Genomic DNA, 13693 nt, shown 5'->3' on the forward strand with positions numbered 1-13693 from the left:
CAGTCCTCTTAACAAGCTCCACAGTCAGACTCCCCAAACTAATCATTTTTAAGCCCATCCATCACTTTTGCAGACTGCCAGGGTGCCAGTGACAAGATAACAATGAGACAACAGCAAGTCTCTCAGCTTCTTCATTCACATTTATTACAAGCTCCCAGCGTTTGTCACTTAGCAATAACTGCATAAGTCAGACTGGACAGCAGCTGAAGTGCTGATTGACTTCGCGTTGTTGCCAAGATACTAACAGTTCCTAACCTGTGGACATGAAGAAACAGCTGTGGTGGAGAAAAAGCAACAAGCTGTTCTGTTTGACTCCGAGGCCAGGGCTTATAACCAGGGGCCCGTGAGTAACAAGGGAGTGGTTTAAGAGACAGAATGTATGCTTTTGTATCTTTAAATAAGTAGTTAGTTCTCTCCACATGGACCATGTTAATTAGTTAGCAGGGGATCTGATGTTGTGTGCTGTGTTTGGGCTAAAAGAAAAGGGAGATCCAGACTGTGGGTCTGGATATCTGTCTTGATGCCCCAGGGGGATCTGTGTACACCACCTGTTAATGAACTCTGAAGTGGTCTCTAATAGGACCTCCGCTTATGGACCACCCAGGAAATACAGCATAAAGATGTAAAGGGCAGATACTGCAGACAAGACTCGAAGTTAGTGGAGATGGAGAAACACAAAGTCTAAGACTATTTGATCTTATGCTATTTATTTTTTTTTATAATAACATGCTTCTGCTGATATGTCTTTGACACAATTATTTTAACTCAAAGGTTAGCTCAATGGTTGTCAGTCATATCAAACTGTTTTCACCAGCAGAAATAGATGGTAAAGGCCATTTTCACAACTGAGCAAAGATCATCTGCTGATTAAAAACTGTAAGATGATGTTGAAAGCTCTGAAATAAACTAGTAAGTCATAATCATCCAAAAAGTAAACAAATTCAGGATATTATTTTATTTAAAATTGGCAGATTGATATTTTTCCTTATGCTTGTAAGGAAGATGTTCAATTAAAGCTAAGTAAAGCTGAAAATACTTTCCACAATATTTGTTAGTGTTATTTGCTATTAATGGACCTTTGGACTCAGTTTATAAACTTAACAACATTTTTTTTAATTTCATCCTTTTCCACTAGAATGAGAAAAAAGCCTTTAAGTCGGTGTATTTGATTTAGTTTATACATGCCTGGTTGTGGTAGTATGTATACAATTTTTTTTCTTTTATTTTTTTGCAAAAACACACATTTATATTTTTGTCCTTGCTTTCAGGCTATAATTGCTGCCAGTGTCAAGCTACATTTTTTTCCAGTAGCAGATGTTTGTGTTTAATCTGTCTGTTGTGAACAAATTAAAAACAATCTCTGACTGCCGGTGTCACGCTATAATTGTCAGACAGTGCATCAGACCTGCTGTTGATGTCTCTGTTTCTTCATGCCATGCACATTTTCATCTCATTCGTTACATGTGTCATCACACTTTATTCGCATGCACGATACTGAGTAACCTACATGGTTATTAATGTGTGACTCAGTGGCTCTGCTCTCCTGTTGTGTCAGTCGGATCCTGTTGCTTAGACAAACACACAGGCAGAAAAGTGCCAGATAATACGTTCGGGCCAGCATGAAGCCCTTTTACTGCCACGCTAATTGCATCACTGCGAGCACAGCAGGGGTGCGTAATCGCTGCATTTTGAATGTCTTCTTTGTGGTTACCATCATTAATGTGTCCAGTGCTGTTGTTAAATGTGATTTCAGGTCATTGCTGTGTATGAAAAGTTTGCATAAATTTGGACTGTCAATGTTCTAATGGTGGGAGTGGCAGACGATGTTGTAGGTCACCTTCTTCTTCTCACTCTAATGGCTTAAAGTACTCTCCAATGAACAATTCTGTCTGCCCGTCTGCTATTTATCTGAAGTGATGCCAGATCTCATTGAGGAAACAGATACTTCCGACAGACTGCCACTCACTTAGCTAAAGGGGTTAGATGATTAAGATTCAGTTTACCCCCACCACCACCCACCCCAACTGCCAAGCCCACATTAACCCCCTGTCAGTGGTACACAAAAAGAATGGGCATGGCTGAGCCTGATTTATTTCACACAGAGTCATCATAAGGGCACAGCGGGCCTCTCGGCTCCTCGATAAGCCAGATACACCAGGGCCCCGTTGGCCTTTCTTTTTACTCTCTTCCCCGTGCTGTCCCGCCCTCATGCAGTCTGTCACACATACTCAATCTGTCAATCCAAAAAGAGAGACAGGCACAAAGACGGGCACAAATCAAAAGAAACTGATTAGCGATTAATGGTGCATCATTGTATTTGCATCAGGACTGCGTGCACGGTGTATGTGTGTGCATATAGAGTGATGTTGTCAGTCATGCAGAGTGTGCCCTGGCCCTCCCTCTTCTGTCCACCACATGTGCTCCTATAGGGGTGCAGCCACTTATGGCTATTGATATTGTAGGGATGACTCTGTTGTGCGCACACATGCTCACATTCAATCCCAACACAGGGTAGCAGAACAGCCTCCTGCTGAGCCCAAAGAAAAGCTGAAGATTGCATCAACCGATCATTCTGATGGATCTGTTCTCACCTACCGGCTGATTGAAACTTCAAAAGTTTTTGGTTGCTTTGTTTTAGGCACATAAAAAGGAATTTAAACAAGTGTTTGGATTATTTGATGTTTGCGTGATGTGGGTGTTTGGACTCCTCTGCAAGAGACAGCGTTTACAGGGATGGAGCCTGGCACTTCTGAGCATATTTACAGTCTGCCTGTGTCAGGGAGGCAGAGGGCTGGAGGTCTGGACCGTGGGTGTGGAAAGTGGGCAGAATGCATCTAGTTTCTCAGTCCCTTTGGTGTTATTGTTGACAGAGATGGGAGTCGCTCAAGATGGTGCCAGCGAAGGGGCAACACCAGCTCCTACCACTGAGCATGAGGATGACAACTCTTTGGGCTACACAGGTACTGCTGCTGCTTTTAACTTAAAAGTCCACTCACATATGTTCTGTGTTTATTGGTTACACAACACTACTTTTGGCTGTTTTTAGTGGAAATATGTCTCAGTGCTCACCTTAAATTTTTGCCAATCAGTTTTGAAGCCACTGAGTCCTCTGTGCAAACTTTTAGTAAAGTAAGACCGGCCTTGTGTCCAGCGGTAAACTTTAGAACAAACAAAACAGGAACTCTATGTCAACCAAGGTACCTGCCCAGAGAGTGCTCTGGGCAGTACACATTCATTTTAGATTTTTGTTTGTTTATGTTGTAAATGTTTTTTAAGGTTAATCGTGCATGATAGACGTTTACTTTGATTACATAAACATGCAAGAGGATAATAATAGATAAGAGGCATTGATTTGTAAATAACTGAACATAAATCAAGGTTATAGATCAGAGGTCAAATGTGATATGATATTTGGATGCAAACTAAAGTGTGGTATTTAGAACCCCCGTATATTAGTATCATTTCCTAAATGTTGCCAACACAAATAAAGGCAGCAGAATTTTAAGTATAATTTTAAAGATAAATTGCATTTTGTGAATGTTTGACCTTATTTTACTCTAAAGAAGAGGTCAGAAGTCCAAAGGAATAGGATACTTATCATGTTGACAGACAGAATGACATGCATGTCAGTGGTACCAAAAACATAACTTTCTTGGGGGATGTGAAAAAAATCGAAATATTTTCCAGGTTCACTTTTCGAGAGAATTTTCAAGTTCAATTTTCATCTTTTTTTTTTATTGATCTGCAATGAACAAGCAAACATTAGGCCTCTCTTCTGCAAAACAGGTTATACTTAGACTTGGAATTCAATTTAAAATCAGAAAAAGTGAGCTGACTGTCACAGCAAGGCACACCAGCCAATTATACTGTACCTAATCCTTTACTAAGATTGGCAGTCAAAAGGATTTCAGAATGCTTTCAGAACAGCCAGTTGTTTATATTTTTCAATCAGAAAGTATTTTCACAGAATAAATAAGCACTTAGTTTAGACACCATGTTCCATATGTGTTTCAGTGGAAGCCGCTTCTGAAAGAGGAGAATTGTGGGAAAATGAGGCACCAAACTGAATAGCATTTGTAGTTGGATGTCTTCAATAAATGAGTGCTCTGTAGGGAAATGAGAAGCCAGAAGCAGCTTCTGAGCCCAAGAGACTAACAGACACACATACGCACAAACTCAAAAAGGAAACAAGTCTGGAAAAAATTATTGATGATGCATGTGTTTTGTTTGAGTTTTGGGCTCTTTTCCCAGAGTGCGGGTGAATAGTGTTCCCCCTGTGTTGTTGTAGCAAGAAGGCCTACCTCACTAGGTGATTTACCGGACCTCACATATCTTCAGGAAATATTGTAAAGAAAAGGGAAATCCAAATTGACTGCCAAAATCTTTATGTGGTCCATCACAATGTGTTGTAGCCTGGTAGCTTGTTTTCATACTTGGACTTCTAAAAGATAACCAGCAAAACTATAACATAACCATCAGAAACACCATAGTGTGGCCTTCATCAGTAATGCCAAGGGAAAAGGTCTGAGACATTACAGAAATCTCCTAGAAAATGGCAGCTAATGACCTAGCTAACAGGCCTTGAAGACTTTGAATGCAGGTTTAAAGAGGAAAATCATGTTGTGTCTGCTTCACTGCATTTGTGTTCATCTTTAGAATGATAAATCTACCTTTTGGACAGTGCCAAGAGTTCATCTTTAATCTGGCCATTTAATCCCATCTGTGCATGAAAATGAAGGAAATCGATCTGGCCCAGTCAGTGAATTGGAAATGAGACTAATTTGCCCTAATACCTCATTCTGCCCCTGATAGAACAAAGTGGGCTGCTGCCAAAGACTCCATTTACAAGGAGCGTGACTCTCTGGATGAAACGTGAGGATAATCTTGACAGCTGCCAGTCTGAGCTAAAAAAAAAAAGACTGCTCCATTAATTGTTAAGGTGAAGAACCTTTTAGGTGCCTGGGTTTGTTTAATTATGAGTGTTTTTTATTCGATCTCTGTGACCTTCATCCAGAAACAAAGTTCATTGATTTCTGTGTAAGTTTCACTGATTAACTAATCACACTCTATTCACGCGATTCAAGGATCCTATGTCCTTGTCATCCATGTCCTTTTATAACATGTCTGAAATCACTACCAATATCATCATTACTTTAACCTGACCTTCTTTAGTTTAGGTGAAACTAAAAACAACTGCCACATGTCCAGGCACTGACTCAGTAATGTTTTATATTATGGTCACCCGGGACTAATACAGCCTACTGTGAATTTTATAAGGAAACACAAGCTGACCTGAAGTTTGTAACACATTAAAAATGTTTTTTATTGGTCCCTTATGATATTGACTCTCAGCCAGCTCTAAATTGTTTCCCGATATCAAAGAGCTTTGCACAGAACTTCACATTCATAATAAATGAGACTGACCTGTGTGAAAGCAGTGGATTAGAAAGGCACGCTAAAACTCCTGCACTTACACTTTGCTAGCCAGTGCTTGGCAGGCCTACACACACAGAGGAGACAGGTCTTTGGTTCTTCTGCCTCAACATGAAAGGCTGAGCATTACTTCAGAGAGCACATCAGCACTCATATCCTCCCTCTCCGCTGACAGCTACCATTGCGTTTGTCACAGATCACAAAGGACGGCAACTTCAGAGAGCTGCTCTATTTGTAAGGTTATGGAAATAGAAATAGGGAGGAAGAGAGGGAACTGAAGGTTGCCACGCTGTCATCACTGATTGGCTTCAGAATAGAGGGGTCCAGGCATGTCAAAATGCAGCATTTTATCTTCTCTCAAAGCAGTCACCCCTCAATGTCTCCAAGAAACCATTCACGACACTGATGGATGTGCAGACAGGTGATGGGAGAACAAAGCCGTGTCTAGCCAAGAGCTGCGGAGGCATCAAGGTTAATATTGCTGAAGATGTGATCAAATAGAAATTTGCAATGCAGGCTGTTAGTCCACATTTCTGTAGTGAAATGAAAAAAGGTGTAGTGCGAGTGATAAAGATGATGACTGTATATACACCATGTAAGATATTCATTCTCTAGGCTGTTGCTTTGCTGAAGTCTCCTTTTTGTCTTTACAGTCACTTCTACTGACTTACTCATATGCATACTTCTATCTCTAAATTGTATTTAAGCAATAAGCACTGGTTGTCACATTGTAGTATATACTGTAGTCGAGTCATTTCTGATGATGTCTCACACTCTAAAATACTGTATTTGTCAAACAGCAGTCGCCTGATGTCTACCTAAGAATAAACAGTATTCTACCCGAAATATCCACCAGACTGATGCATATACCAAGTGCAGCATGAATGTAGAAAAACATTTAGTGTGTACCCTATTTATGCTGAACCATGCTGGTACTTTCAAAAGAATATAGACAACACTGAGCTGAGCCTAGCTTCTTGCCTATACTGTAGTAAAAGCATACATTGTGTGACACAGTTCTGTCAGGTGTCATTTTGTCACATGGCACATTTTTATTTTACCATGATGATAAAAGCAAACACAAATTTAATTTTCTGGAGGGAGAAGGTATTTTTTTATATTCATGCTAATGTTGCAGTAGTTATTGTATGTTCAAATCTAGCATATTTAACCAAATAAAGTCTCAATATCTAATCATTTACACTCAGTTTTACCAAGTATTGATTTTGGTCCATAAACTAATAATAAAATCATTTTAAACCATGATCTATCAAACTGCACAATCAAACAAATTTAGCAGAAAAGGAATTTTAAAAATCAGCTGCTGCTACCAAACTGTACAAAAAGCAATTTAACCTCTGGGAAAAGAAATAATACCTCTATTTAACTGGAGTAGATGGAGTTAATGCTTACTCGATGTCTTTATGATCTTGGCACTTGTTTTCACCTTATTGATGTGGAGCTGAAGTGGACTGTGCCTGGATACATGGCACAGACAGCGTTATCATGATAGAGATGGAGAACTCTATTCCCTGTTCATCCTTTCTTTTCATTACTGGGCTCTTGCGCTGGCCTTGAGTCCCCACCCTGAAAACCAATTTCCTTGACACCATCACCTTCACATATATTACCCAAGAGTCCCCACAGCATCATCGTGTCACATCTCCATGACACTCATTTATGTTCATCAGACGTAGTGCCCTGATAATCATGATACAGGAAGCAAAGAGAATTGTACACATTCAGCTTGCTGCACTCGCACACATTATCCCCAGTATGGCAACAGCACTCATTTCATAACAGTGCAACAATAGAGAGATATCCCTTGCCACGCCTGGAGGAGCGATTCACTTGAGATATAATTAGTTATAACCAAGCACTAATGCCCTATATACAGCTTCCCCGTAGTCTCTTTGCTGCTGGAGGTTTTTTTGTTCCCCATCCAATCTCTTTTCATCTCCCTGATCTGCACAGCTTAGCTTAGCCCTGTCCAAAAAAATAGGCCTATTAGCCATTCTTGTCAGGATAGCAAGTGTAGTAATGTGGTCAAGAGGCACTGGAGTGGCAGTAAGATTGGAGATGGGAGTTAGCATGAGTGCAAAGGGGTCAAAACACAAAGACTATGAGGTGAGAATTAAATTAGAATATTCAGATTCACGTTTCTAGTGTCCTCATGATAATTGGGAAGAAAATTGGATGGGGTTTTGCTAAGTGCTAATAATCTTTTGCTCTTGTCCTGTCAAATATGCTTTGTTTCCAAATGAAAGGATAATAAATGTTTTGGGGGTATTTTAGAGTGTAAATGGGTCAAATCTTTCCATTCCTAAATGGTAGTGGTCGAACTGGTTTGGTTTGTCCAGCCATACATAAGTTGGTGGTTCACAAAGTTTCTATAACAGGGACCTCAAATGAAAGCTCAGAAAGGCAAACCTGTCACATGTCAGGGTGAGGATCCTGCCAATAAAATAATTTCAGGAAGAAATCTTTACCTCATTTTATTGACCTGTTTGGATCTCTTTGCTCAACACACAGAGAGGCTACTATAATTCTGGTACAACAATGCAGTAACAGTGTTGTGCGCACAAGTCCCCAAACAATTTTCCTTTACAAAAGAGGCAGCTGTGAGCAGAATGGCTTTTTGCAAAATCAGAATTTAATCTGTTCAGCACAGCAACATTTGGTACAGATATGTGGAGTTAGTTAGTTATGTGATGAAATTCGGTGGATTTACAATCAAAACATTGACTTGAGAGCAGAGGTACAACACACTACACTCAATTTCTTGTTCCAAGTGAAACTCATTTGTTTTCAAAAAAGTGACCTCTGTTAAAGACTGTTAAAGACAAAGTAGGACTGGTCAAACTAGACTCATCATTAATCTGAGTTTGACAAAACATTAACTGGAGCTGAAGGTAGGTTGTGGTCAGTTCTTTATGTACTTGAAGCATTACATAGCACTACAATCCATTCACAAGCTTTTTGAAAGGGAGAGAGCATTTGAGTTTAGTTATTTATCCACAAATGCACATTAATTACCTATCCTCAATCAGCCTGGCACAAAGGCAGGATTGATCAGGATCTAAGAGCAAGGGTAATTTTTTCACTTAAGCTACAGTTCAATAAAGCCCTGATCCATTTACTAAAGTGTACTAAAGTGTCTAAGTGTCCCATAACTACATCTAGGATTCCAAAACAGCCACCAAAGTATAAAAACCCTGATGCATAAGCAGCACAAGGGGGACCAAAGAAATTTTGCCTTTGGTTTTAATCTTGTGACTCATCAGTGGCTCTTTTGAACTTGTTGTATGCCTCCCAGATTTATTGTTTGTAATGACCCATCCAAAGCACTGGTGTTTATTATTCCTGGCAAAACTCTGTAGTTTATATGTTCACTTCCAGAGTTGCCTTTGCCCTCAAATCAATTAGCTATCTTTACGAGCCAACGCATAAGGAGTTCTTCGACCTCGCCGACAACCCCATGTGCTCCTCCCAGTAGAAATTACTGTAATAACTGTCAGCTGGACTGACTGGTTGATGATCTGTAAAATCATTGCTGGTTTTATTAGTGGTGATATGATTCATGCATAGTCATGTTGGACATGAAGTATAGCCAGAGACAATAATAAGCCTGTTTCTCTGAGAGTCGGCGTGAGCTGTAGGGGTGCTGTGGAAACTCAACAGTGTGACTGTGTCTCAGAAGGGCTCGCTGTCTGTGTGTGTGAGAGAGGGGAATATCACGAGGAGGTGGGCTGTAAATCTGAGCAGCACCTGCTCCCTCCACTCTGGCACGTGGTGTGAGGTCAGCAGCACCCAGATATCCCATCGATCATATTTATTGCATTCATCACAGCACCAGTTTGTTTTGGCAGCTGATCGCACCAGGGAAAGAAAAAGAAAGAATAGGCTTTTTATTTGAGGGATGTGAATGCTTTTAGCATGAGCAGCGTCTTTCCTTGCTCGGGATCTTAGAAGATCAATCGCTGATGTTGGCTCAAAGCATCCACTGTAACCGCAACTAGAATGATATTCTAAATACACTTGGAAAGTTACTATAAGAACTACCTCACAGGAAAAATATTAATGCCCCATCAATTCTCAACTTTGTGCCACTTTAGGTTTGTGTGGATTATTGAAACAACAGTTTGTGTTGTTGCTTCACTGATCAATTTCTTTTCAAAATATAAAAGAAAGATTTTACAAACCAAACCATTTTGAATTAGGAATGTTAAGCAGTAACCGGCTATAATAAAAGTAGCTGTAAGATTCTGACAATGGCAGTGTGGGCCTGTTGGCTAGCTGAATCACTGGACTGGCATAAAATGTGGTCCTAGAAGGTTTACCTTGAGAGCTTTAGTTTTCTCTGACTTCTTACCTACCACCACAATGTAGCTTAGTGAAAACACTAAACTACGACTGGATAGCTTGTCAAGGTTTTGCAGATACAAAATTATGGCTTCTTTGTGATTAAAACTGTAAATAGTGATCGTCTCCGGCCGTCATTAGTAAATTAGGAAATATAGCTGTAAAATTAATGGCATCGCAACAAGCCTTATGCATTATTAGTCATAAATATTTGTATTCTAATATTCTAAACTACAACTGTCCTTTACACTTACCAAACTCAGGTCAGGATGTGGAGTGTGTTAGCATTTAGCCTTAAATGCTACTGTGCTACAGTCTCAGAGAGCTGGTAGTATTGTAGTAATTTCACAATAGTGTACGCTCAAAACTGTTAGAAAATCCACTTGTTAAGTGACAGATCAACCCTGTTTCCAGTGTCTGAGTGATTAAGGCTGTCATGTTTTTAACATGTGGTAATGCTGTGTGTGTTGTTTTATTTAATAAAAAACAAGCCCCCCAAAAATAATCAATAGTCATTCTGTGCCCCTCCAGCGTTTTATAAGCACTATTTATTTGTATGTGCAACATGTCTTTAAACTAAGTTTTAAAAACAAATGTACATTACAGCTCATGGATTCTGGACACCAAATATTAGAATGTCTTAGACTTCAGCAGTGCATCTTTGTAGAGCCAACAATGTAACCGATGTAAGTGGCTGATGTCATCGCCAGTACTTATGCTTGTGTTAATTACTTTGTGGTCGTGCAGTTACATTTCCAGGGAGCTGCACATCAGGCTATGTTACAGGGTTTCAGAGAGGTTTGTGGGTACGACGAACCTATGCTGTAGATTTTCTGCTGAAGTCTAAATCCCCAGTCAGGCAAACTAAGACTTCAGTGTGAATATTGAGTATAGGATCAGGAGTTTTTCACAGCAAGTAATCCAAACCACATAGCAACATATTAATGACAAACCTTGTAGTGAAAGGGATCATCTCAGATTTTCTCTTGGATAAAATCGGATCTATTTTCAGCATCTTCTTCCTGCCATATAATGGTATTTATCTCTGCCCAGCAGGAACCCTCAATATGAACTTCAAGAACTGTCAAGAACAATCTATCCCCCCTCCCAACCTTTTCTGTGCTAATGCGTTTATATTAAACTAACCATACCTCTGTAGCGAGGACATCCTTATACCCCACTTAGCACAACTTCACTTCCCCTCCAAACATTGTTAACAGAGCTGTACTTTTTTTTTTTTAGAAATAATTCATTTGGGATATGGTATATCATGTTTAGGTGGAAACTATCTTTCTAACTTCCTGCTAACTTCTAGCTTGGCTAAATCTTATATAGCCTATTTTTCTTAGATGCCTGGTTGTTAAAACAGGTAACACCTGAGAGAGCAGCCATGCTGCTCACTTTTTGGAGGTGAAAAGTTTTATTTCTTTTTTTACCTCTAAGTGGTGCCTCAGACTTTCTATGAATTCTGGGAAGTAAAGGAGCTTTTAGATATTTTCTTACTACTTACTTTTTTCTTACTACTATTATTTGTCTTATTTCTTAATCAGATTTTCTTTTCTCTATTTTATCTCTTTTGATTTTTTTAAATGCATAGCTCTTTTGTCAACAGTTGTTGTTTTCAATGTGCTATATAAATAACTTTGACTTTGCCTATCTGACAGTACTTCCATCTTAGCTGAACTACTGCTTTGCTCAGTTAAAACTTGATTATTTTTTTGAAAAGAAAATTAACTGAATGTGGGTAAAATGAGCAACTGCTCTTGACATAGAAGCACTCCAGAACATTCTGAATATATGATTGTTTATAGCGATACTTTTCCTTATATGTGACTTTCTTTGTACAGGTATGCCGTATCTGCAAGCCAGTACCTACAGAGTTGACTCAGTTGAACATAAGAGTCAAAACCTAAATATACTGTATCAGACAGCTGCAGTGTGTGACTTGCATAAAATGAATCTGACCAGGAAATGATTGTTTATGTTTCCACCTAAATTAAAGTCAGATTGCTGCTCCACTCTGGCTCTTGTTTTCAATCTCACTGCCATGTGATTGGCTGAGGTCCAGCAGTGATAAGAACAAAAGAATCTCTTGGCTCAGTTACTGAGTCCTACTGTCAGTCATTAAAGCTCCTGTGTCTCTAAAGCAATTAAGCCAATTAAGCATGAAACACAATGCTGCTTCTTTCTTCCGTTGTGCATTTTTATGAGGGAAGGAGTGAAGTTTTGGTCACCGAACAAGCTGCATTCAAGGAAAATAAGAGCATCCAAGGACAGCCAGAGAGGCCTGTACTGTTCAAATCTTATCTCCACGTGATGCAAGCACAGTCATGAATAAAAAAAAAAACCAATCAGATACCATAGTGAGCGCTGCACAGTAATCTGAACGCTTGATGTCTTTCCATACGGAATGTGGTCTCGCAAGACGAGAGTCTGAACAGAAGCGACTAATCAAAAATGTTCGGACAACAGAAGTAGAGAACATTCATGTTAACTTCCCCAATGTCTGTTGCTGCACATATTCCAATGTCTGACTGTATTTTGATGTCGCTGCCAGCGTGTTACGTGATAGCTGGGTTATTTTAATCAGACTCCACAGGCCATGTCGAGGCTGACGCTAAACAGATGCTAATGTGAGGCCCATTAAAAGACACAGGGAAAGAGGGATTCAGTGTGCGCAGGCAAGCGGAAAAGCAACAGCCTGTTTATCGCCTCATCCTGTTTTGTGTTCCAAACCTCGTTGTGGCATCCTGCAAAGCACCCCTTCTTTCTTGTCGTCAGTGCCCACCCCAGCCTCGCATTTCTTGCAGCAGTGTCATGCATGAGGACATTCCCTGAACAGAAACACATTTGTTCTGTGATTTTCTTTTAGTGGATCTCTTACTTTTTTTTTTACATGTCTGAACAAAGATTCTATAGTAAGAAGACAAAAACTCTTACTCTTTTCTTCAGCTTTTGTTACATGCAGCTTTGCATCTTGCTTTTTTGTTTTGCCTGTCCTTTTTTTGATTCTGTGATATTTCTGTCAGTAGAGAATAGCAAAAACATTTTGGTCATGTCCAGTTTTAAAAGGCTTTTTGGCTTTTGCCTTGTTCCTTGGCTGCACGTTAGTGGGTTAACTGTATTTATCCTGGGACAGAGCCCAGAATGATACATTCTTGGGCTCTCTTGTAGAGCTGATGTTCCAGTGTAATTGTGCATAGTGGAGAGGCATCACGAAATGGCCTGACAGCTGCTGAGGTTTCTGTCATAGATGTTCCAGAAATATGACATGACTGCACTTACTGCACACTGAATAGTGTCAGGGTCTAAATATGGCTGATTTGAGACTAACTAGACAGCTGTGTTTTTAATTTGATTCATTGTTTGGCACCGTGGCAGTCTAACTCCTGAAGATGTGTGCACTAAACTCTTGTCCACACTGGTTGATGAGCCTCCCCCATTTCATTGATATGTTAATGTTTTTGACTGTTCTGTGGTTAAACACTGCAGTAATTCTCTTTACGGTAACTGTAGTGAACTTCTTATGATTGTACACCTAGTTATAGTGTGGTTGGTGCTCCTGAAGCTTTATCACCCCCTCACCAACCAATCAGAAATGATTTGTTGCCACAGTGACACAGTAACACTAATATCATCCAACTTCTTCAGGACCCTAAGTCACCTCTTCTTTCCACCTCACATCAGTTCTTGTCTCCCACTCCTTCCACTGAGTCTGTCATGCCTCCTTATAATCAAGTTGTCTCAAGAGAGACCTGACAAAGAAGAAGTTCTCATTGTAGGATCCATGTATGATGAAGCAATCTTTATTCAACATGATATATTCTACAGGTTCAATCCAACACATATGCAACATTTATTTTACGTTGTTAAAAAAAAGGGGTATTTCTGCAAACTG

General features: G+C 39.8%; 1 protein-coding gene across 5 annotated transcripts in view; it reads left to right on the forward strand.

Moving 5' to 3' along the window:
* Positions 1 to 13693, forward strand: part of robo1 (roundabout, axon guidance receptor, homolog 1 (Drosophila)) — a 232819-nt gene that overhangs the window by 85575 nt on the left and 133551 nt on the right. For 3 of the 5 annotated variants that reach the window (XM_005937506.3, XM_005937508.3, XM_005937507.3), the window contains exon 3: positions 2871 to 2960. The exons of the other annotated variants lie outside the window; for them this stretch is intronic. In XM_005937506.3, coding sequence (XP_005937568.1) covers positions 2871 to 2960 — 90 coding nt within the window. The remainder of the gene's footprint in view (positions 1 to 2870; positions 2961 to 13693) is intronic. 5 annotated transcript variants of the gene reach the window in all.

The sequence above is a fragment of the Haplochromis burtoni genome, unplaced genomic scaffold, assembly GCF_018398535.1.
Source record: "Haplochromis burtoni strain Fernald_Lab_line unplaced genomic scaffold, NCSU_Asbu1 Contig_234, whole genome shotgun sequence".
Classification (NCBI taxonomy): domain Eukaryota; kingdom Metazoa; phylum Chordata; class Actinopteri; order Cichliformes; family Cichlidae; genus Haplochromis; species Haplochromis burtoni.